At 42.0% G+C, this 25983-nt stretch overlaps 1 protein-coding gene and 1 long non-coding RNA gene across 2 annotated transcripts in view; one reads left to right on the top strand and one right to left on the bottom strand.

Annotated features, from left to right (window-relative positions):
* Window positions 1–178: 178 nt before the first annotated feature.
* Window positions 179–25983, bottom strand: part of MEGF10 (multiple EGF like domains 10) — a 169660-nt gene continuing 143855 nt past the window's right edge. The window contains exons 14-25 of the mRNA XM_036903212.2: window positions 21788–21934; window positions 20457–20591; window positions 19795–19923; window positions 18205–18333; window positions 15904–16032; window positions 13635–13763; window positions 11232–11468; window positions 10017–10144; window positions 8552–8675; window positions 3963–4007; window positions 2975–3181; window positions 179–1725 (exon numbers count right to left, since the gene is read on the bottom strand). Coding sequence (XP_036759107.2) covers window positions 1556–1725; window positions 2975–3181; window positions 3963–4007; window positions 8552–8675; window positions 10017–10144; window positions 11232–11468; window positions 13635–13763; window positions 15904–16032; window positions 18205–18333; window positions 19795–19923; window positions 20457–20591; window positions 21788–21934 — 1709 coding nt within the window. The 3' untranslated portion in view covers window positions 179–1555. The remainder of the gene's footprint in view (window positions 1726–2974; window positions 3182–3962; window positions 4008–8551; window positions 8676–10016; window positions 10145–11231; window positions 11469–13634; window positions 13764–15903; window positions 16033–18204; window positions 18334–19794; window positions 19924–20456; window positions 20592–21787; window positions 21935–25983) is intronic.
* Window positions 1837–3940, top strand: LOC118921434 (uncharacterized). The gene is made up of 4 exons (XR_008993274.1): window positions 1837–2035; window positions 2965–3097; window positions 3282–3373; window positions 3476–3940. It is a non-coding gene; the product is annotated as an uncharacterized LOC118921434 (long non-coding RNA).

Below are 25983 nucleotides of genomic sequence, written 5' to 3'. Positions count from 1 at the left end.
TGGATTTAAGCCCATTGCAGGAAAATTATTAATAATATCCTCATTTATTCTCAAAAGTGTTCCAGTTTGAATGATCAATTATATGATTGCCCTAATGAAATGCATTAGCGAGATCAGTCTGTGGTACTTGTTCGATACCAATGGCTCCCCAGTCCCCTGCTTTAACCAAGACTCGGAGATCTAAACAAACTCCATTATGAGAAAGCTTCTCTATTTCAGGTATAAGCCATTCACCTATGATTACTGTCTGTTTTAGTAATGACCAGTTTTAATAGATTCAATTTATACATGTTCATCTTCTTCCTCCAAAAGAAAAAAAAGAACAACGAACTTTTATCAGGCAGAAAGATGTGACAATAATGCAAGAAACCATGAACATAGAATTTTTTTCATTAACAATCCAAACACTACAACACATAGAATATACAGCTTAAAAATGGGAATACAAATTAATGAAAGATGGGGTACACATCACATTAGCAATGCAAAAGACCAGCTTAAGCATAGTTTCTCTAAACCAAAAATTAATAAAAGGAAAGTGCCCTTTTCTCAAATATGCACAAAAATATTTCGGTCACTTCTAGGGGAAAAATTAATCAAAGCTTTCTGTTAATTCTATATTACAGCGTGTATGACTTAATGGTTTACAAAACTTAAGCATCTTGTTTCACTTAACATTTACAATCTTTTCCAGTCATTATACACTCACTCAATCCAGTCTGCCAAAAATAAAATTATTTCATTTCTATGCTTATGAAATAATTGTGGATATGTTACAGATCTCAGGCAGTGAACGTGTATGATCAGAATAGTGATCAGAATAATGTCATGGATCTCAGGTGGGCCAAAGGTCAAACAGAGAAGACTCATCAGCCTAGTATACCTGTATGTTGATTGCTGAAGTAATTCTAGCATTTCTAAAATAATCCTAGTTGTATATTTCTTCATTCTAAAAAAGAGTCTAAAATTTTCATATTAAATTTGCTACCCACTTCTAGAATTTATTCAAAGTCTATTCAGGTATGCCACTTGACAGAATGTTTCTTTATGGGTTTGTATTATTGTTGTAATTCGGAGTCCAGCTGAAAAAAAAAAAAAGGACTCAATAATATGTTCCTTTTCTTCTACATGTTTAATGATTCACACTTAATTTTATGGCAAACTGCACAATCCTAGGTAGAGCTCTACAACGTGAATGAGAAAGAAAATATTTAAATTTAAATTTTTCAAGCACTAATACCAATGTCCACTGCAACCTGTGCCCCCAAAGGAGGTCTGCAAGCTCATGCTCTTAGCCGGGACTTTACACTAAGTCACGCTTCACAGGTGCAGTTCTAAAACTAAGCAGATTGGGAAATCACATTGATACCTCCTCCCAAGCCACCTATACGGAAGGATCTATGGTCAGTCAGCTTCAGCTTTGAGCTTCCTGGTTCATGTGCAGCCATCTGCACCGACTAGATGAACATTCTCGCGAGGCGCCGGCTTGAGGATGGAGAAGAACCCCACTGCGGTCCTGGAAGTGGCTCCAGCGGCCACCGAGTGGTCCTTTGTGTCATTCACTGCTGCTACCACCATCCTCCCGCTTCGGGGAGGAGGAACCGTCCCGGACGGGCAGCAGGTCATAATGGCAAGGGATGTGACTGTTCTTGGGGAGGTCGTATGGATCCTGTGCGAGAGGCCCGTTATTGTTGAATATTCCTTGGACAACACTCACTGTGGGTTCTGTGACAACCAGGGACACATTAATTTATCAGCAGTGGAAAACTTTTAAAAAATAGAATAAGGCGTTTTTTGTACAGATCAAACACACACAGGGGCTTTTATAAAATATAAGGCAGTATTAATTTTAAAACATATGGTCTTTTCATAGTCACACAGAGGTGCCTGTTCCAGGGTTGACAGACCCACTGAACAAAAGGGTGATGGTACAGTTGGGATGAAGACATCAAGGGAATATACAGAAAGCCTGGATATGAATCATTGTCTGCAAAACACCTGGGAGATAATCTAGTCCAAACCCCTTACTCTACAGGTGAGAAGACTGAGCACCTTATGTTCCTATATATTCATGGAAACATTTAAATTCACAACGTTAGGACTCAGGCCCTCAGTTGAATTCCCATTTTACAGTGGTGTGCTTATGGGATAATTCAAAGAGCAATTGTTACTGACTTATAAGAATAAATTTAGTACACTATGTATTCCATTTTAAAAAGCTGTTCTTAATACTTTAAAAATAGTTACATATCTTTTCTGGGAATGTCTATGGCAGAAGATGAATTACTAGTAACCAGAGTTAAGTTAGCCACTTCATTTACAAGTAGTAGAGAATTTTTTAAAGTATCAATCAAAATTACTGAGAGATAGAAAGAAAAATTTAAATATATAGTCCTGCTATCTAACCAATGATTTAGCTCTGACATGTTTTAACTTTCTCCAAATGGTATTTCAAGGGGCAACCAAAATACCTCTAATGTTACACTGAATTCATATTAATTTGCATCAAATCACATCTAAGAATACTACAATACATTAAACAGATTTAAAAGCAAAATGTTTCAATCCTGCTAAAAGCATTAATATAATGAATGCAACCAGGAAATGGAACCACCTGTTTAATCCACTTGAACCATTTGTTTTGGCTAAGTTGACATATTAGCTAATATGATACATATGCTATTCCACATGTGTGCTAACACATTCACTATGGTTACAAAACAAAACATGGATGACCAGGTAGGAGATAAGGAAAACTTACTAATATTTTCTAAATGGTATTTTCCCTGAAAAACATATTTGATGCCAATTAATATGATCACTGTAAACAAAGGTTGCATTCAAAATAGGGGCCATTATTTTCAATAAGATTTCAATATGGTTTATATGCTAGTGTATTCTCAAAGACTTTAAAATTGCTTCCAAAAAAAAATTGCATACTAGGTTCTTTCTTTCTTTCATTAGAAGAACTCACCAACTTCATAGACATTCTTGTTGGCTGAAGTTGAGTTATTGATCTCGGCATATGGGGAATCTCTCCGCGCTGGTGACTTCATCTCCACATAGCCACACTCCGAGTTTTTGGGCATAAGCACAGGTGGGTCTTTAATAGTGGCATATGGGTTTTCAGAACTGCTTAAGGAGCAGTTACTTGAGTTATATTCAGAATTCTTTCCCAAGTCTGTGAAGGGAGATGGTTGGAAAAAGCAAATGCTATTGCATGGACATTATTTTTCCCTGGCAATAATTTTATTGAGCAGATTATTTCTCTTTCTTTGTAGCTAGTTTTCTATAATTATTGAAGCTGAAGATAATACTATACATTTTCCACTTATTTTGGAGAGAATTTGCTGTAAAACTACCCATCTATAAGGTAATTTTAGCTCCTCACTGAGTGCCGATGTAAACATCATGGACTTGATTTCGTTTTGATTATCACTCACATAAAATTAATACCATTCCATTTTACTAATAGTGTACAAATTCTCAAGGGCTTCAATCAAGAAACCATCTGCTGATGCCCCCCAGAGCATGAGAAGCTTCTGTTACTATGGTGAGGAAGCCATTTGTTCAGGGAGGAAGCCTCAGGACTGGGCACATGGAGTTATTACACAGATTCCTCCTGAATGACCATTCTGATCTCTTCCTACTTTCCCTGCTCTTTCCTTTTCCACATTTCTCTCAGCTTTAAGCCATATTTCCTTTGAAGGAAACATGAGTGATTGTCCAGCACACTGAAACTTTTGTTCCCTCAGACTTAAACAAGATCTACCTATGGACACTCTCTTGACGTCAGCCAACCATGTTTGAGTCTTTGCTGGAGTAATGAACCACACTAACAATTCTACATGTTCTCTATGCTGCCACCTTTGCTCATTTAGCAAATTATTTCAGGCTCTCAAAAATTTTTTTAAAAATTGCGATTCTGATCAATGTTTTTCTTCCTCAGACTTATACCCTACCTTTCAAGGATTTCCCCATATAACTTCTGTCAAGTCCAAAAGCACCTGTGATAAAGGAAAACAAAATACCCGGTGAGAACTGAAAACAAGAGGAAATCCACCTACTATTCCAAGGACACGGAGGAGGATGGTCTGAGTACCCACCATCTCCCCACAGCAGGAAATAATGAAGGCTGCTGCTGCTTTTCAAACCTTTCCACCAGATCATGTGTGCCAGATGTCCCTGGTGCTTAGACTTAAAAACACATATACATCATTCTGCTCATTCTCCTGCTCATTTGCAGTGACTTTGGGAAAGGCCGATCAGTGAAGTACAGTCTAGGGAATACAGCCAATCACACTGTATGCAATAACTTGGTGTGGTGACAGACGGTAACTGCACTTATCACAGTGATCATTTGGTATGTCGAATCACTATGTTGTACTCCTGAAATGAATACAATATTGTACACCAACTATACTAGAAAAAAACACAGGGTAGAAACTGAGGCACAAGTGAACAAGTACACTTGATTCCAGGTTGCACAGCAGAAAGGACACGGCCAAGACGAAAACTGAGACCAAGGGCTTAGATTCCATCCTGTGTTAGCCACGTGACTGGGGGCAAGATGTTAAACTCTCTGAGTGTCAATTTTCTTACCTCTAAAATGAGGAAAATGAAACCTGCCTTCCAAGCCTTCCAAGGTTGTTGTGATCATTAAGGAAAAGAGAGCCTATGAAAAGGCCTTGTAAATTCTGCAGCGCCATATAAACGGTGTGTCAGTGCTGGGACACTATAATGTGTCATGCTGCCCTCTTCTTCAGTCTATCTGTAAGCATTCCAAGGCCTTTCTGTTTATTGTTTAAAGGAATGTTATGGACAGAGTGAAGTGATGGGTTGTGATGAACACTCGAATAAATATGAGAATGGTAAGGAAATGAACCCCTACCACTGGGCATGCATTTCCTACAGCGATGTTAAACTCAAGTTCTGAGGGTCATGTCCTCCAGGACACATTTTTGTGGAGAAAGAGAGGATCCCCTAAAGCAGGGAGAGGGTGTGTTAAAATCCATCATCGTAGGACAGGAAAAGGGAACGTTCTCTCTGAGGCACACTCTCTCTGGTCTGGGCTGTGAGGTCTAGCCCGGCTCCCCACTGGTGGGAGAGGTGCTCAGTTGTGCAGGGAGGCTGGATAAAGATGAGTAGTGAAGAATTAACCTTCCCAGAGAGAGGTCTGGCCTTTGCCCTTGGTTCCTGCAAGGTGATCTCTAAGTCCTTGGAATGTCCTGCCCAGTAAGAGTGTTTTTTTGTCTACCTGGGGGCCTAGGTAAGACCTAGGGCTATAGAGCTACTCTGTATAGTCTAAGAAAGTGGCACATGGGAAGGATTTGGGTCACCTGGCATCAGTTTGACCTCCAGACAGGCTGGTAACTGAAGGTTAACCACATGGGGCCATATCTAGTGACCAACCCCTCACAAAAACTCTAGACACCAAGGCTGAGGTGAGCTTCCCTGGTTGGCAACACTTTGTGTATTGTTAGTGCTGCAGAAGTTAGCACCTTCCTTGATTCCACTGGGAAAGGCCAACTGGAAGTTTCCTGCTTTGACCCTTCCTTGACCTCACCCACTGCATGTCTTCCCTTGGCTGATTTTAATCTGTACCCTTATGCTGTGATAAACTGTAATTAGGATTATAACAGCTTTCAGGGAGTTCTGTGAGTCTTTCTAGCAAATTACTGATCCTGAGGCTGGTCTTGGGGATTCTCAGACTTTGTAAAGGGACGCCATGAAGATGGGCAGGGCCTGTAGCCTCCGAGAGCTCCCTGGAACTCTATGTTACTCTTTGCCAAATTCCCTTGGCCATTTCCAAACAGTAGCAAAGTCTTATTAAACACTCATTTTGGTATTAGCCATGCAATGGCTAGCCTTCTCCATGAGGTTTAAAGAGAGCACAGCATGGGGTACATAGTAAATTTGGGAACAAGAGTAGGGGTGGTGAGATCAGCCTCCCCTGCCATATGTTCTCTTCACTGCTGTGGAAGACCAGGGTGCTGTCCTAAGAAGAGAACAGGGGGATTCCTCATAAACTCCTGGATGTCCCAGTCTCTGGACAGATGCTTTCAAATGCTTGGTTTAATCTAACTCATATAAATGAGCCAGAACAGGATCATTATTGCTATTTTATAAATGAACCAATCAGCCTCAAGAGGGTGATTGAGCCAGTGTCATATAACAACCAGGAATTGATCTCAGGGCTTTTGTGTCAAGCACAGGGCTCTTTCAGACATCATGACTTTTCCATCTTTAAAACATCTCCACATTTCATCATCTAGAATGTGCCTCACTCAGTTCTTGGGAAGGGAAGACTTTCTCTGTGCAACAACCTTAAAGGCACATTAAATGCAGAATCACTCTTGGACGGAAACACATAAAGGTGATCCAGAATTTCCAATATGGATTTTACATTCCCCACAATCAGTCCCATGGGTCTCACTGAGACAGAAAGCAGAGAAGTTTATACATGCCCGTTGCAGTGGCTGTGTGCTCTGGAATCAGGGCAAATGATAGCCTTTCCCTCATTAGTGATGGGTGCTATCTTCCCAATATCCATTTAGAGCAAAATTATTAATGTTATTTAAGCTTTTACAAAAAAATCCCCCTAATGTTAAATTATTTCACCAATAAGCATATTGTGAATCTCGCACATAAATAATTTTAGGAGGTGTTTATAAATACACATCCTAATTGATAATGTTGGTAATGTTGGTGTAGACAGCAAATGAAAGTAAATAATTTGTCCTCATTTTCCTACTTACACATTTGCTTTTCTATAGTAAGAGGGGTTTCCAGAGCCCACAGGATTAGCTGTTACATTTGGCTCAGGTGACCTGGCGTATATGGTATTCCCAGAAAGGTCACGGAGAGCAGTCAGAAGACCCCCTTCAAGACTGGGCTTTACCCACTTCCTTTGATGAAAGTTCGGATAAGAGAGTTAATCTCTCTGTGCTTCCCAGTTGATTCCTCTACAAAATAAGATTCATGGAAGGACCCATCCAGGAGAATTGCCAGATTCAGCAAATAAAAACACAGGAAAGCCAGTTAAATTTGAATTTCAGAGAAATAACAAATAATTTTTAGTATATGTATGCCCATGTAATATTTGGGATATATTTATAGTAAAAATATTAGTTGCTTATCTGAAATTCAAAATGGGGTTTCCTAGCAGCCCTAACCACCAAATAAATACAAATGATGACAGCGTTTGTTACCCATACCCATAATGCACCACACACTCGTTAGTTACTGGATGGCCAAGCTCCTCCCTGAAAATAAGGTGCACATGCTTGGAAAGGCCACCATATACTCAGTGGGGTCTCATTCTTTAAGTTCTTACATTGTGGTCCAGGAATTGCCACCCCTTTTGCTGGAAGGACAAGAGATCAAAACTATTCTCATAATAACATGATATTATTTACATTTTTCACTCTCACTCTCCATCAAGAGTATGGTGGAGTTTTCCAGGAGCTACACCAAGTGTAAGATCACCACTGACTGAATGCAGAAGCAGCTCCGAGAATCTAGTGATTCTCTAGGAAGCTAGATGCTACAGAGACTTATAAAAGGGGAAGACAATGCTGCTTTTCTAATTTTTTTTGAAAATGCAGTGTTTTTACTTTTGTTTTTCCTTTCTTTTAAAAAATGTTTTTATTGAAACATAATTGATCCACAATATTACATCAGTTTTGGGTGTACTACATAGTGATACAACAGTTATACACGTGACTAAATGTTCACTGTAGTAAGTGTAGTTACCATCTGTCATAATACAAAGATATTATAGGGTTGTGTTTCATAAAAATGCATTTTGTTATCATGAAGTGAGATTATTGTTATTATAAATAAGTAAGTGAATAAGTAATGATTTTAAATGGTCTCAGTTTTAATTTTTAATATGGTAATTATCAATAGATATAATCCACCTCAACAGAAGCTCTTTGGGCTTCTTGATAACTTTGAAGAGTGTGAAGTGTCCTGATTCCAAAGCATCTGTGAACTTCCAACTCACTACATCCCTGTTGATCTCTCTCTTTTTTTACCTACAGGGGGAGAAGGCCTCAAGTCTGGGTGCCTTACATTAAGAGAGAGCAAAGAGGAGCCCACATCCTGGTAAAAAGCTGACTGGGTTCAAATCCCAGTTCTATCATTTAATAGGCTTTGAGACCTTACTTAAGTTACTGACCCCCTTTATGACTCAGTTTCTCAGCCATATCATGGAGATGATGATAATAAGAACAGTACCTATCAGTGTTAATTGTGACAATGAGGTTAAGTTAATGTATGTAGAATTAAAATTGGTGCTACGAGCAGGCAGAAATCCTTGTCTCATTATCAGTTCTTGGCACACAGTAGGAACTCAATAAATGTACGTTAAATAAAAAAGTGCTCAGGACAGTAATAAGCCCCATACAGATACTGGGCACAATTCTATTATTTTGTCTTCTCATGCACATTTTCATTAGCCTGCTCTGGCGCAGACACCCATCTGCGACTATCTGCGGTGACTGGGAGGCAGAGGAGCTTGCTGAGGTCGGCCCTTGGGGGAACTTGCCGAGCTCGTTGAGGTAGCCGCCATGTTTCCAGTCCGCTGGCAGTGTGCCCGTGCAGTCCACCACAGGGCCTCTCTTCCCGGGAGTCACATTTTTCAGATTCACAAACAGCTGATTGTTCTTTGACTGTTGAAAATATAAACGATAAAAAAGATGTAAAAAGAATGCAATGTGGCCCAACATGGTGTTACTGATCCGGGGAAAGCTTGTCCATGGCAGGTGTCAAGGACCGGTTCTTAAATGAGACTGTGCCGAGGGGCTGAGGTGGCCATTTCCAACCTGGTGGGCCTCAGCAGGCAGCGGAAGTACATGGCCTTTGGCCCCAACTGCTCCCTCCACTACCTCAACTTCTTCATTTCACTTTGCCAATTAGACCTTAACTGGGCTTACATACATGGAACTTTGAACTGGAAAAAACAAAGTCCTGGTTAGAGCTCTCCCATCAAATATTGTAGGATCTTGTATGAGTATCCAGGAACTCTTAGCAGTTCTATTAGCTATGAACACAAGATAAGGTGATCTACTTTGCCTCCCTTCTGAATGTGTATGAGAACAAATGGAATGATGAGTATGAAAGTCCCTGGAGAATGTAAAGTGCATTTAACTCTTAACTATAATTAAAATGCAGCTGCATTAATTTAATTGCAACTGAATTAACTTAATTAGTTTGGTTTCCTTCTAATAGAATGCTGGAATTTGAGGACAGAGATTAGAAACGTAATTTGGGGCAATTGGAAGGGAGAACTGCTTGGGATTTTAGAGCACTGGAGGAGACTGGGGGTGAGCTGGGTGGCGCTACAGCAGCAACTCTGGGCTCGACAACCCTGGGTCTTCAACCTCTCTGTGCAACTATACAATGGGGATAATCATCACTCTGGATTCAGAGGATTGGGGTGAAGATTAAATGAGTTTCTATTTGTGAAATGATTAGAAATGCTTGGAACATAGTTTCTATTTGACAACTTTTGACCTACAAAAATGCAATTTCATGGGTTCAACCTAAATAAATGCATGATTGTTGTTCTTATTTATTAAAGTACAGGTGACCAGGGAAGGGCACTAGAAGACATGTGGTCAGGAAAGACAAAATGGGCAATTTTACCCAGGATTGAGTCTGCTGAAGGTCTACTATGAGGCATTATTTTAAAACCTCCTGCATTATTAGAAACATTTTTCCAAAGAGGTACACTGGAGGACAAACAGGAGAGAGATAGGGAGACCTTGACTCATATTGCAGCTGCCTCCATCACTAGCTAGGACCTATGTTTGGAAGTGACTGGCATTCCTTGTTATTCATGTGTTTTGTCAGTAAACTTGAGATCTGAAGATGCACCCACAGGATTGCTTAGAGGGATAAGTAAGACATAAACTACTGGAATGGCATCAGGCAAACAGCAGGCCCTGACCCAGGCTTGCTCCTTTCCTCTCCCATGCCCACCTTCGCCGATGTAAGCCATGGCCTCTCACCTTTGCGATGGTCATCCTGTCCCTGTTGGTGATGCGGGGGGATGTGGCACACTGGGTGAGGGTGTGGTAACTGGGATTGGTGAAGTAATGGCTGTTAGCGTTTCCACCACTGCTGTGAGGAAGGGTTTCTGCAAGAAGAGACGGAAATGGTAAAGATGGCAGGTGCGCCTACCTCTGTGTGGAAAGAAGGGAAGCAAGAGTAACAAGGACAAACGTTTGGACTGCTCCACATCACATGCCGGGCAGACTCTCCTCCTGCCCAGCATACTCAGCAGGCCTTCCAGAAGCGGCAGGCATCTGCCAGCCTGCCTGCCTGCCTGCCTCCTGGAAGAGTATGAAAGTACCCACAGCCAAGTGCCCTTTGCTGTGGGGCCTGTACAAGCTGGGAAGGTGTTGCTTGAAAGCTGCTTCTGCTATAACTTCCCTCTTTTCTTAAACCCTGGCATTCTTGCCACGATATTCTACACTAGGAATGTACTTCTAAGTTAATCAGCTGCTTTATGTATCCCCAACCAGTTTTAAAAATCTGTAACCCACCTGAAATCCCTCAGTAATTGCCCAAACATTAATAAATATTTTAAGTTTCCAAATTCCAGTTTACTGCTTTAGACAATTGAGCATGTCGTTTAAAAATTTACTTTTATGGGCACTTGTGATAGAAAGGAAGATTCAGAAGACTTTTCTTAAAGAACAGCCTTGATTCTAATACCAAAAACCAAATACTGTTCAGGTATTTGCTAATACCAAAAAACTGTTTCCTAGATAACTTGTTAGCAGTACAATTAATGATCTGTGGGGGCCCAGAAACAGGCTGTAAGACACCGTGGAGAGAACTCACAGCCAGAGACAGAAGGCCTGTCCCTCGACCCTGCCCTGCCTCGTGACCTTGGTAAAGTCAGGCCATAACGTTCGCCTCCCTTGCCTGTCCACCGTGTGACAGAGCCTGGGACTGGGGGTGCAGCCACGCCCCTTCCAGGCTGAAATCCCCAAAGTCAAAACAACCACATAACGGACCCAATTTTAACACCCTCACACAAGACAACAGTGACGATTTTACTAGTGCTGAAACCCATCTCTCACAATGTATCTTTAAACATAACATTTCTCAGGGCTAATGGGCAGTAACAGTAGGATAGCCAAGCACCCAGTGTCAAAGAGTCAGCATGAAACCAGACTTTCCAAGGAGTGCAATCCCTCTAGGGCCTCCGGACTTACCGGCAATGGCATAGTCTGCGTTCATGACCCTCATAGCAGGGGTGTAGGTAACGGCCGGCATGCTCGATTCCTTTCCCTTCTGCTTCTGTCTATAAATAATGAACAACGCCAGGAGGAAGAGAACCACCAGGACAAGAATGATGATGCCCGCAATGGCCCCGATCTGGTAGGAATCAGCAGGGAGAGCCGTACTGGTTCTGCTTAAGCTGTTCAGATTTCCAACTATTATCACGCCAGCTAGAAAAAGGAGAGAAAGAGATTGAATAGGGATGACAAGGTGCCAGATCAACATTTGATCTCTATTTACAAAAACCTCCCACTGTGCTAATGCCTGGATATTTTCAGTTCATGAAATGTTCATTTGGAAACTTTCAGAAAGAGAGCAGGATGGAGAAAACAAACATTCTTGATTTTCAAATGTCACTGGCTTGTTCATGTCCAGGAAAATGCTGCATTAAGCCGCAAAAAAGAAACAGGATTTTCTGAACCCAGAGACTCCACAGTAGGGTGTAGGAGCTTCTCACATATTTCATATTAACTACGTAGACCAGCAATTAATTGGGGGTGACAATTTATCTAATTTTTATTGTGCTTTACTACCTAGCATTAAGCTTATGAAGGGCTAACTCCTAAATATCTCAACTGGCTAACTTAATTTTATGTCTAAACTTAGCATTTTTAAGAGTAAGGTAATTTTCCTTCCAAGCAAGAATAACTCCATTATAAATCTAGTCCAAGACCTGGATCTGTCTTATCCTAATTTGTACCTCCGGAGATACTATCCTAAGCAGTTATTTTCCTCAATAGGAAACTCTGTCCTAATGATGCCTGATAAAATTATCCTAAAATTTCCCTCATTAAAATTCAAAATTTAACTTTACATCATCTTTCTTGTGTTCCATCAAGTGGGGACACAAAAGATATGGACTGAGAATCAAGAAACCTGCATCTAAACAAATTGGATACAGATATTCTGAAATTTCCTTGAAGCACCCCCATGAAGGTGCTTCAAGCTCAAATGTCCCTGGGACTTTATGATTCTAAGTGTTAGACAGCACTCCCTGGAACAGAGCGCCGAGGCCAGTGTAGGGTGACTACAGTGCATCTGTAAGAATCATGTGGTTGTGGAATAAACATCATATTGTTATGACAGTCAAACAACAACCATGGGCATGTAAAAGTTACCTGATGGAAGAAAGTGAAATATGAGTTCTACACAGTCTACAGTTTAAGATGGCTCCAGCTATGTAACACTATGTGAATGTTCTATAGTCTTTACTGCCCATGTGTTTATTACCGCCCAGCCCTGCATGCTCTAGGGGCTCTCTGGAAGCCATGCTTAGGAACCTTCAGAAGCACTTTCTCAAAGTCCCCATCCACCCCAGAATCAGAAAAGTTCAAGTATGTACATAACAAGTACTCCCAGCTGATTCTAATACATACCAGAGTTAAAAACCATGGGCACAAGTTTCTGAAAAAGTAAAACATACACCTACCATGCTACCCAATCATTCTACTTCTATGAATTTACATAAGGGAAATGAAAGCATATGTCCCAAGACTTGCATTATAGTTCACGATAGCTTTATCTGTAATGGTCAAAAACTGGAAATAATCAAATGTCCATAAACAGGGGAATGGGTAAACAAATTATGGTACATCCATGTGATGAATACTACTCAACAGTAGAAAGAATTTAAGTATTGACAGACACAACAACATGGTTCAATCTCAATAATTATGTCAACTAAACAAAATCAGATGAAAAAGAGTGCACTATGATTCCATTTATATGAAATTCTAAGAGATGCAAACTAATCTGTAATGTTAGAAAGTAGATCAGTGACTGCCTGGGGGCTATGGGACAATGAGGGCAGGGAGGGGCAGGAGGACACTTTTGGGGATGATGGATGTATTCATTATCTTTATTATGGGGATGGTTTCATGGGTGTGTTAATATCATTTTATCAAGTTGTGTACTTTGTGCTGTTGTACATATGTGCTAATATATGTGTGTGTGTGTATATATATATATATATATATATATATATAAAAGCTGTATATATGTATTGCTTTCTATAGGTTATAACTTAATAAAGCTGGAAAAAATTATAGGCACAGTAGAAAGTCCAAGAGCTTTGGAGTCAGACAAATGCGGCATCAAAGCCCTGACATATTCTGCATATTAGCTATGTGACCTTGGGCAAATAACTCAACCTCTCTGAGCTTTAGTTTCCTCATCTGTAGGACAGTGACAATAAGGCATCCATTTGGCAACTAAATGAATAATGCATTGCACAGTCATGATGAGGATTACAGCAGATGACATATGTGAAAATACTTAATGTTAGCTGGTACACTGTCACACACTACAAGGTAGTGATTGTTTAGTAGTATCCTTACCTTGATCGCATCGTGCCCCTTTCCATCCTGGGCTGCAGTAACAGGTCCCAGTGATGTGGTCACATGTGGAGTTGTTCAGACAGTCACATATCTGGCGACAGCCATAGCCATATGTCCCCGCAGGGCACTCTGGGAAGAAGATCAAAGTCCACAGTAGCTCTCTAGCCTTGGGAATCCGGGCCAAGGCTGTCGCTTACTATTTGATCCAGTGTGTCTGGAGGCCATCCCTTCCAGGGGATTCCTGTTTAGGCAGACTTGTGCCACCTGGGATGTCCTAGAGACAGCCAGCATTCCCCGAACCATGGTGGAACTCACAAGCCAGGTGGCACAAGGCCAGAGACTGAGCCCCTCATCATAGCTCCTGATGCTTTCAGCTTCCATGTACCCACCTCTTTGATGGGTATGTAGAGACTCTGTAGAACCCCAGTGGAATTGATGAAGATCGTTACCAAGGGCAATTTGAGATGACCCCAGCAAGCAAAACTGTGTGAGGGGAGGGGACTAGATTGGGAAGTATAAGGTGGAGATGCTTCCTTGAGAATGCATATTTTTCTGTAGGGTCAGGCAGGAATCCTTCTAAAGGCACATTCTGACTTGGATTAGCTGGGAACAGGAGAAGAGGGAGGGGAGCAAATTTTGTGAATTTTCTAGGTGAACTTCATTTACCACAAAATGGCTCAAAATTTGGATTTGCAGGTTGAAGCCTGAGAGACTAAAATAGTGGGTTTTTATGATAAAGTCTTAATAAAAGTTGGGCATGAATTTCAAAGAATAGCCTAGGCATGTTAGATCCATGACAAAATACTGATGTTTTTTGCAAAGTGAGCAGCAGGGGGCAATGTGCTAGTATTATCAGAGTGCTCTGTTACACACAAGGTTTCTGTTTACAAATGAACATTGCAGAAATCTCCAAAAACAGGGACATTTTAATTTGGTGTTCAGAGTGATCACAGATGCACTTAAGAGGCTTTTATTTAATAAGAACATAACCAGTCTGGCATTCAAGAGAAAGTCAGTTTAGAGCCTATTCTGGCTTTGATGCATATGTGTATGTGCACATACATTTAGACATTTAGACGTAAACACAGAATACTTTCATACACAAAATGGGATGCAGGCAACTGTGTCACTTAGTAGCTATTTCATGAACTCACAGTACAAAACTAAAATCGGGCTACCTCCATGCAGACTGATTCCTGAATGTCACTCTTGTATATTTGCCAGATGGGAGGATATGCAAAAATATTCCAGGGTTTAGCACATAAGATTGAGATAACCTGGCTGTCCAAGGGGGCTGTGAGGTGTGGGTGGGGTGGAGGGAGAAGGATGCTTTATGGCCAGAGTTCTGCTCTGCTGATTGCTTTCCAGACCACATTGCTCCTACAGCCAAGTAATCTTTGGTGTAATCTTTCCCAAGGGCACACCCCCCAGGAAGCAGGAAATGCCCTGCATCTTTCCTGTCATTTATGATAAGAGAGTGGGCCCCACACAGCTCTCAGACCTTTATTTATTCATTTGAATCTTGAATGAGAATCACAGAGGAAAGGAACAATAAACTACCTGGAAATACTCAGTCTAAGACTACTGTTCTTCTAACCCTGTGAGCAGATGCATAACTGTTGGCCTGGGAATGGAAAAACAAGGATGAGTAATTCCAACAGAGCATATGCTCTCTGAGTGGGATTTTCACAACTAAAAAATGTAAGGCAATATACTGTCTTGAAGGTTGTTGAGACTAAGGTGAGGAGTTGTTAGTGGAAACAGATAAAAGTGCTGTCTGGGGAAGGCTGACAAATGGGGGGGCAGTGTGTGCATGGACCTGTTCCCTTGCCAGCGGTGGGGCTGGCCCTGGGCTCCCAGCACGGCCCACCGAGGGTGCACCCTTCTGCAAGAGCCCTGGGTCTCTGCCATGAAGAAAGCTTGACTGGCTTTCTTAAAGCTAAGCGGCCGTGTTCCAAAAATAAGCAGGAGAGGAAGAGAGAGCCAGGATGAACAAATGGAAAACGTGAATTCTGTCTTCATCCCTGTGGCCACACGCCCTCTGCCCAGAGCACGGAGGAGTTACTCAGAAGAGTTTTGAGGGAAAAGACAGCCAGCAAGAATCCCAAGGTGGCCTGGTCTTTGGAAGGGGAAGTCAAGTGTGCTGATAAGTGACTGGCCATCAACTCACACTAAAAAGTTGTGGCTTCTGCCATAATATTTTCTGGCGTGTAGGAAAACTGATTCCAGGGGGAAACACCACCCAGAGGTGTCACGCTGTCACACTCACTCTGTTCACAGTGCTTGCCCATGAACCCCGTGCGGCAGGTACACTGCCCAGAGATGTGGTCGCAGTCAGCTCCGTTCTGACACTGGCATATCAGTGCACAGTCTTTTCCATAAAACCCCAAAGGACATCCTGTGCGAGAAGGAAGGACACCGAAGTCAAGAGCCTGCTGAGCAGAAACACAGCTCATGCCTCCTGCAGGTTTGCATTTAAACCTGAAGGACGCTGAGCCATTGGAGAGTGAGTTAAAACACTGAAGCACATCCCAGCTTGTCACAAAGACTCCTGAAGTCTCAAGATGGGGCTTTTGCAAGGAGGTGTAATTCGTGAGCAGGAGACAGAAGAGTTCCATGCCTGGCAAGTTAGCCATGAATGGAACAAGACTTATGTCTTCTAACGAAGCATCCCATTAATCCCACAGAAGCATGGGGGCATTGCCTTTCATTCTTTCACTCAGATTGCTAGACCCTGGACTCAAATTCTATGGGCTGAAATGAATACTTTGGATTAAAATTACCTGTATGCTTTTACCTATAGTACAGAATGCTTCCAAGTCTGCTACTAGCTCTGTCCACTGTATCTGTCACTAACTGAGACAATATTATCTCCTTCACTGAAGTTATGTGGGAAATGCTGAACTTAAAAAAAAAAAACCCTGCACTTCATAGGTGCTTTGTGAAAAAGCAATAAGGCTTTGTACTACTACACAATTTTCAAGACCCAGACCACTGGAGCCCTTGCGCTGAGGACATGCATAGGCCCTACTGGCTATTGCGGGCCAGCAGCTGCCCTGCAAGCGTGTTTCAGAGCCTGGAATGAAAGCTTTGAAACAGGCAGCTTTGATGACTATTTCCAAGTATCATGTGTACTTTCTTTTCCCCTTTTCTCACAGAGGTTTTAATGAAAGCTCAACTTTCAAGAAACAGAGGCAGAGCCAATGCCAGTGTCCAATGATAGTGACCATTGCCAAGCACTTACTTAGCACCTACTCTGTGCCAGATTATTTTCATGCAGCCTCTCATCAGCTATTTACAGTAGCTTAGAAACACAGGGGTGGACATTCTACCCTATAGATGGGAACCGAGCCCCAGATGTCCTGAGTCACATGGCCAGCCAATGGCAGGAGGGCAGGGCCACAGCACAAATGCAATGAGGTCTGGCTCCAGACCTCCAGATAATACCTGTTTTACTGTTTGTTACCTAAGTTCATCTACTGCATTGTACATATCCCACTTTAAAAATCCTTACTGAAGCAGGCCTTAATTTAGAATTATAAATAATAACTTATAAGTACTTTTCTCTAAGGAGATTAGAAATCTTTCCATAGATACAATCTTGGTGAAATATACTTGTGACAACCTCCCCCATTGCCTCTTCAAATCATGGCTCACGGTCTACATGCATTTCTAGAAGGTTCCAAAAGACCTATTCAGCCTATTCTGTAATTATGTTCTCTAATTAGTATTAACAAGAATTGCCTAATTTCTGAGCCACCTTTCCTCCTCAGTGCATTTCTGTGATTTGAAATTATGTGTTAATATTAATGATAACTGTAACACATGCTTTCTGGTCTTGTCTCCATTATTCAATTAAGGCAAGAGGGCAGAGAACAGTCTTTTCTTCCCCAACAGTGCCATGCTTTGGAGTACTTTGCACTTTATATCCCACGATGCTAAAAAACCTCACAGAAGAAAAAATGGTTGGGATACTGTGGGATATTATAACGGAAAAAAGGAACTAGTGGTTCTGAAAGCATGAGCCCAGACTTGCATCACCACCTGGAAAAGTTGTTAGAAATGTGAATTTTCAGGTCCCACCCCAGTCCTACTGAATCAGATGCTCTGGGAGTGGGGCCAGCAGTCTGTTTATGGAGTCACCCGGGTGAACTCAAGCTCCTTCAAGTTTGAGAACCGGGAAACTCAATATTCTCCGAGAGCAGACATTAAGTCAGGTGGTGAGGCTTGTCTACGCTACCTTCCTAATCGCTGGCACGTATCCCACCCTTTGCGCTGTTAGAATTTGATGCATATAAACAGGATCCGATTAAAGGGGAGCAGAGAAGGACGCTGCGCACCGACATCTTCAGCACTGCTCTACCTCCGCGTCCTGAGGTGACACAGACACGGAGCAACACGCAGCTCTCAGCCACCTAGAGAAACTTCCGTGTCTAGAGGTCCCTGGGTAGCTGAAACACCCCAGCACGGGCAGGAGGCCTCGGCGCGCATCCCGCGTGTGCCCTGCCCCGGCGGCCGCGCGCTCCCTGGGTGCGGGTCCTTGGTGAGCCTCAGGAGGCTGGTCACTTACTCTGGGTGCAGTAGAGCCCCGTCCAGCCGGGAGCGCACTTACACTCCCCGTCGTAGGCACTGCAGAAGGCCCCGTTGTGACAGCTGCACGTGTGGATGCAGTTGGGGCCCCAGTGGGCGGGTGGACAGGCTGCAACCACAACACACACGGGAGTCCCGTTAGAGCTCTGAGGCCAGCCCCCAACACAGAGAACCCCACCCGCCCTTCCACACCTCGGGGCGCAAGGTGCGTTACCAGTGCGCAGAGGGATGAAGTCTGACTAAACTGGACAGCGATGCTGCCTGCAGCAGCCATCCTTCCTGATGTCCTCACTCCCAGACAACAGAGAGAGGCAGGCAGAGCAGAAACCATCTCAGGGTCACAGACTGAGTTCTTTAATAAACACTTGTGGAGCACCTACATGCCCAGCACCATTACAGGCACAGGGGAGATAGCAGAGGACAAGGTCCAGAGCACCCTGAATGCTTACATTTTAGTAGGGGAGGCAGGTGAAGTCAACTACCAACCAACCAGCCAACCAAAGAAACGATGGCAGGAAGCAACGTGAGAAAAAATGAAACAGGGTAAAGTGGGACGAGAATGGGGAGAGCTGGTCCTCTAGGGAAGGCCTCCGAAGAGAGGGCGCTTGAGCAGAGCCGAGCTGGGCAAAATGACACAACTCAGGAGGAGTAAAGGGGCCAAGGTCATATAATTTATCACTGTGATCTCTAAACCCTGCATTTGTCGCCTCGTCCAGAGTTGTCACTAGAGGCTTGTTTTAAATGTCTCCCAAACATATGTGAGACTTGGTTTACTCATAAAACCTCTTAATTGGAAGCAGAAAATAGTAAAACTGGCTCACTGAAGAACAATCAGAACCTCAGATAAAGCATCTGTGAAATAAGGTAAGATTACGGGATGACATGATTTGATTTACAAAAACAAAAAAACAACTTTTTATTTATACCAATGCTCCAAGTACATGTATCTGCTAGAAGGAGGATTATCTATATGAGAAGACAGATGTTAGTTGAATGTATTGAGGTAATCATTTCACAACATATGTAAATCAAACCATCACACTGTATTCTTTGAACTTACACAGTGATGTATGTCAATTATTTCTCAATAAACTGGGGGAAAAAAGGAGGACCACTATAATTTCTATACGGTTATGTAGGAGGGAATATGGCCCAATAAAGATAATAAATCTGATGTAATTTGTTAAATGAAACAAAATTATTCCATAATTGTGTGTACCATTATTGCCCAACAGCATGGGAAAAATAATAGCCAATACTTGAGGTCTGTAATGAACCTTAGAATGGATTTTTTGAGTATAATACCCTCATCTTACAGTTGAAGAGTCATTGAAAGGTGCATAAACAAAACGCTACTTATTTAGGTTCTTTCTAAAACATGATTTGGATTGAATATAGGACCACTGAGTGGAGCTCTTAATGGGGAAAAGAACCTTTTAAAAATAAGAAATACTGTATTTTAAAATTATTCATGTAGTCTTTCTTGATCATGTGAACACTCCAACTTCAATGCTAAAGAATTTTAAAATAACCAATAAATGCTTGATCAGTTTTCTCAAACAAGACTTACGCTGAGAGCAGTCACTGCCGATCCAGCCCGGGTAACACTGACAGGATCTGTCAATGGGGTTACAGGTTCCGTTGTTGGTACAGGTACAAATTCCTGCACAGTTTTTCCCAAATCTGCCACTGGGACACACTGTGAATAAGTTACAGGTCAGAAACTCACAGTTACATCTAATCTCATAGAACTCTAGGCTCTTGGGACAAGAAACGACTTGAACAGCCATCAACCCAGCTGCCTAGTTAGTAGCTTCCTGCACTCAACAGCATTCCTCATCTTGAATGGGCTCATTTTTACCAACACATGAAGCCAAAAACCCTCATTAAGGCATCACAGGCCAGGAGACATCATCACATTTCTAGAAATCCGACTTCATGGCTTCTTGCTCAGGCAGTCAAAATCCTTCCCCATATTGATTTTTTCATGGGAGGCTGTTTCCAATTTAAACTGAAGAGCAGCGCAGCTCAGAGCCTGAAGAAATGCTGCTGGAATGGCAAGCCGGCTTCTCCAAAGCTCAGTCCTATTTACAGCTGCTGCAGGCACAGCATACCAGAAGGCGCTGATGGCTGAACCCCTGTCCTTCGGGAAGCCCAGGAGGGGAGCCTGAGGACAGACTCCTCGGGGCTCGCTCCTCACCACAGCTCTCCCTGAAACTGTGTGCGCCTTACCTTCATTGCAGAGGGCGCCTGTGAAGCCGGGCAAGCAGTCGCACAGGCCTGTGATGTGGTGGCAGGGCCCGCTGCTGTGCACACACTGGGGGCATGTCTGGCTGCAACGATGCCCATAAAAACCAGGGGAGCAAACTGCAAACAGAATTGAAATTGACATTTACCTTGCCTGAGATGTGTTTCATATTCCATATCAGGATCTAGTGCAAGTTTTGGGTAAAAAAAAATTTTTTATGATACTGAGAATTTTTCAAGTATCAAACAACTACCACCAAAAGAGCAAGATTACTTTTTAATAATGAAAAAGAGCCACTAAACTCTGAATTACTTGAGGGCAGCACATGTCTTTATTTTCCCATTTATGGCCCCAACTAGGTCGAGGCTTGGCACGGAGAGGAGTTTGAAGAATTTTTGTTGAACAAAAATATGAAGGAGAAATTAAACTCTAAACTCTAACAAGGCTCATATAAATAATCTCTATCCATGGGTTGATCCTTTATTCTTTAAGAGTCATTACTGGCAATCAATAGATCTACAACAGTCAGAATCAAAAGATTCATCCTCCTCACCAAGGTCCAGGTTAATAACTGTGATTAAAAAGGAATAAGCAAAATGCTATGTAATTAGATTGTTCTCAAGTTACTATTTGGGTTTAAATATAGGACAACTGCAAAGAGCTCGTAATGAAAAAAAAAGTAATTAAAAAATTAGAAAAACAAAGTAATTAAAAAATTAGAAAAACTCATTTTTTAGTTAGTCAAATATTTTTCCTTGATTATATTTACTAAAAGATTTAGTAAAATCTTAGGCATCATTTGCTAACTTCAGTAGTCTACTGACCAATGTCAATAGCCCCCATTTTGAACTCTGCAATTCTATTTTCCCCACAGCGCTGACTTTTAAAGTCTACTATCAGGACATACAATTTGCCGCAAGGTTTGGCTGATGTTGACTCCTGGTAATTGAGGTAAGGCCAATGCCAAAATTGCTGAATAAAATATTTACAGGTCAATGGATTTCTGGGACACCATTTGCAAGATTCAAGGCAGGATCAAGAAACATAACCTGATGATGCCAGTGAAGTTATTACTGAGAAGAAATGGCTAAAGCCCCATCTGTTAGGTTGGTCCTGAAGGTTGGAAAGATTAAAGCTCCTGGGGAAGCACTACCCAGGGCAGTTCTGCAAAGGACAGGGTGACCTATCACACTCTCCTCTGTCCTCATCCGCAATGGAACATCACAGTGACCTGAGGGCTGGGCCTCCGAGGGTGGTTCTGCACATGGAGCCCCAAGAAGGGAAGATGGAAATTACTGCCGAAGGAGCCACTTACTTCTCTGACAAGTGGTGCCTCGGAAGCCGGGCGCACACTCGCAGATGCCATCGTCAGGGGAGCACGAAGCCCCATTTTTACAGTAGCAGGGCAGGGAGCAGTTGGGGCCCCAGCGTCCCTCAGCGCACACACTGTCACAGTGGATACCTGAAACAACGCACAGGGGCAAGGCCAAGTGAGACACAGCGTGGGCGGGTGCCTGGGGGGCCTAGGCCAGACGCTTGACTAAGGTCACAGTATCAGGGCTGAGTTATCCCAGGCAACAGCGAGCAGGGATGATAGAAGGCTTAAAACCTATTTATACACATCAATACACCATCATACATTGTGTGGTTGTGTATGTGTCAACACAACATTAAAATAATCCCAGAACTATTTTTCATAGAGCCACCAAGGAGAGGGATAAAACACCTTTGTGATAATGCTTTTTCTTCTTTGGGAAGAAGAAGCAAAGAGGAAACGCAAAGACTCTGTCTATTATAGCCAAAATTTATCAAATATATTGTATCATTTAGCCCTCAGATGACTTCCTCCCTTCCCTCACTCTTTCTTTTTACAGAGCAATGGACAAAGTGTAAAAAGATAAGTACATGGTGGTTAAATTATTTTACATAAAGAAAACTCTCTCCCTGGGGCAAACAAACACAATCTTAAAATAGTTTGATGATAGGTTGTGCAGGACAGAAAGATACACTAATGTCTGCCACCAACTCCTCTTTAACAATTTAATCTGACGTTGGGCAGATAGATATAGGCAGAATATCACAATTGACATTATTTATAGCTGTTGTCGAAGCTACGGATTATTAGGAAACTATACGTAGGTGTTTAACTCTCATCCTGGAAACAGGAACTTCAGGCACAGAATGAACAAATGCCTAATGGAAATGTAAGGGGAAAGCAAAGTCGCAAAAATGAAAATAAAACCAGGTTTTATTTTGACGTAGGCAGAAGTCTCTTTTGCAAATTGGTTCTTAGCATTCAACAGGAGCTTCTTTCTTGTAAGTCAGAATTCCTCACAACTCTAAGAAATGCTCTGCATTGAGAGGCAAGAGTAAGTAAGGTATTGAAAGTAAGAATGAGCTATAATTAGGAGTGAACTGACAGCTGCTGGCCTCAGACCAAGTGAAAACATGGTAAGAACCAGCATGCACACCCTCGAGGAGGCCAGAACACTAACACGGCCCAGCACCAAGCAAGCTGAGAAGGCCATGTTTTGTATTATGGTTTTTGCTTCTAAATTGGTTAGAAGTTAGTGTGGCCCGAACCTTAAAACAGAAGTAGCCCCAAACCAAAATGTGAACATTGCTAATTGGTACACAGCCATTTCTACTGAATCATAACTCCACATTTGACTGTTCTGTTTTTCCCTTCCTGAAAGTCTCCCACATGGTAAAGGCTGTTAAGTAGGCATGAAAGCCCACAGACCTCACTGTGCCTCGCTTGAACCAACAATAGACTATTATTTTAGCTTGGACTGTGAGCTGAAGAAAGATCAGTTCTGTCTCAAGCTGACTGTGGTTAAAGTGTCCCCCATAGAATAAAATATGAAATTTTGGCTTACTATGATTTTTTTGTGACTTCAGAAATACACAAACTTTCTTTCAAATCTGCTTTGAAAAGCTGAGATGGAATTGCAAACTCTATGTTCCCCAAATTCACCAGCAACAGAGTCTTATCTGTTGCTTTGACTCAGCATCAGATGTATTGAGGAGCAACCCACTTGGAAAGGAGGCTGCAAACCTAAACTGTTCTGTGAATATGAAGGAAGGACCAACAAAGATAACCTGCTACAGGCTTCACCCTCTATTCAAATTCAGGTCTTGAGCTCTGACTGTGAGCCAGGACTCCTGTTTAACCGCAGCTAAAATGGGGATGCCTTTTTCATAGAGAATCAGGCAACCCCTGGCCTTTTGGTCTGGAGCCATCCAGACAAACCCCAGTTAGGATTCTGGAGAAGCAGAAGCTGAGTCATTAGGTGGTTCATCTGAAAATCATCCTGAAAACTAATCGTGATTTTTGTTACTTTTTCTGTGGGGTAGGAGTTTGGGGGAAGGGGGAGATTTAGCTACTTACGGTGATTCAGTTTATCAGCTACTTGCCAAATCTTTTCTTCACCTTAAGTAAATGCAGTTAAGATGGAATGGAGTACAGTTCAGGTCAAAAAGTATATGCTTCCTTTTTACATCATTGATGATCATAATTTATGTATGACTTACACATCCTCAATCAGAGCATGTTAAGAAAAATGACTCTAGGGAAGATTGGCAAACCTGAATAAAGTGACCAGTTATTTCATACCTGATTCCTCTTCCCTAACAGGCTTCTCTAGCAGTTAACATAACCATCAGTCACAATCAACTTCACCAAGGTAGTTTTCATGTAAGTAACAAGGCCCACAGTATAGCAAGAGATCCCTTACAAAGATAAGCTTGTTTCATATGATTTACCTATCATTTTAATTCCAGAGAATCACATGGTATTCTAGAGACCATCTATCAAATCATCTGTCTCCAATTATGTAAGCATATTTCAAGAGAACCAAGCTTACTTGTAAATAACTTTTTCTATAGGACTGCAAAGTCTTTCCTTGGAAAGTAAATTATAACAATTCAATTACCAACTTCCCCTAAAAATTCAATCCATTTCTTTTTTCTCTATCATCAGTAAAAATCAGCCATCATTTTGCAGATATTGATGCCTAATCTATTTGAAGGCAAATGTAAAATATGTCTCAGTCAGGCGGCAACTCAGGGGAAAGTGGGAAGCTGTCTTTATTCTTCTTGCTGCATCGTTTTCTCTTATTTCTGCTTCTCACTTCAGACCTCATGCTTTCCTGTTATCTTTCCCTTCATCTATAGTCAGGAAAGGATAGGATAAATTTATTGATGCTGAAATATTATCTTTTCCAGAGAATGTTACTATTTTAAGAGAATATACATGTTAAGAGCTTAAAAAAATAAATCTCTAATTGTGGAATTTCAGGCAGTGGGGCTCAGAGTGGGTACTGGGGTAAGCGCTTCACTAGGTCACACTAGGTATATGGCTACTGATGTGACCTCTATGTAAGGCTAACCCTACAGTGAAACTTTTTGCAAGAAAGGGATTGTAAGTTTGCTTTAACCATTTTTTTTTTGGTTGTGTGTTTGTATGTATGTGTGTGCATTTTATTCGTGAATTAGTTCCATTGATCTCATCCTAGTCTTCACAAACTTTGCTAGATCCTACAAGACTTCTTTTTGTTTCCTAGTTTGTCAAATACAGAAAAGTGAATTCAACTCAATAAGCACTCAAGGGGTCCGGTGGCTGCTGGCCTGCTGGTGAGAGGTTCTCTAAGAAAGACTCCAACTCTGGAGTGATACAGGCATACCCAACTCTGTACTGGGATCACAGTGAGGGAAGGAGCAGTTTACAAAGGTGAAGGAAGGTTCCAAGCTAACAGAACAGGGGGTGTAAGGCTTAGAAGCCCAAAGAAGTATGTGTCTATGCTTCAGGAATCCTAAATTGGGGATGGCTGAGATTGGGGCTGGGAAGCGCAGGAGAGGTGTCTGGGCAGCCAGGTGGTGGCCACATCAGGAGGAGCCTCCTTGCTGGGGTGTGGGAGCTTCCTCCTGCTGTTAACAGGGACCAAATGCATGATTAAACAGGAGACACACACAATTAAATTGGTATTTGGTAGGAGGGTGGAGATACTTTGAAAATGATGAATCTGAAAGAAAGAAGACTTGCCAGGTGGCTGTTTTGGGTTATCCAGGTAAAAAATGATAGAAATGACAAGGTCTTAAACTAAATCAATGGCAGGTGGGATGCAGGGAAAGATGAATTCCAGAGAAATGCAGGGGAGAATGCAGATGAAAGATCCTATTCCCACCCCACACTCCACCCAGTGTAACTAATGAATTCTGGCAGCACCACAAAGGAGAGACAGGGCCTGATTTTGTTCACGACAATGCTTAGTGCACGGAGGGTGTTAAATATTAGTTGAATGAATCAATAAGCATGTTCCCTCTTTCCAACACAACACTCAGGACCATTTTCCAACTGGATGGCGTAACCATATCATTCTTTCCTTCCCTGAAGAAGTGATGAGACGTACACTCAAGCCAGGAAACCCAACATATTTACACTTTGTATACTAGCTAAGAGGTTGAAAATGTCTGCCTTGCTTATTTTTGAGATGATATGTTGTAAAGCGC

This window comes from Manis pentadactyla, chromosome 13, assembly GCF_030020395.1.
Source record: "Manis pentadactyla isolate mManPen7 chromosome 13, mManPen7.hap1, whole genome shotgun sequence".
Taxonomy (NCBI): Eukaryota; Metazoa; Chordata; class Mammalia; order Pholidota; family Manidae; genus Manis; species Manis pentadactyla.
This window is presented reverse-complemented; position numbering and strand designations above follow the sequence as displayed.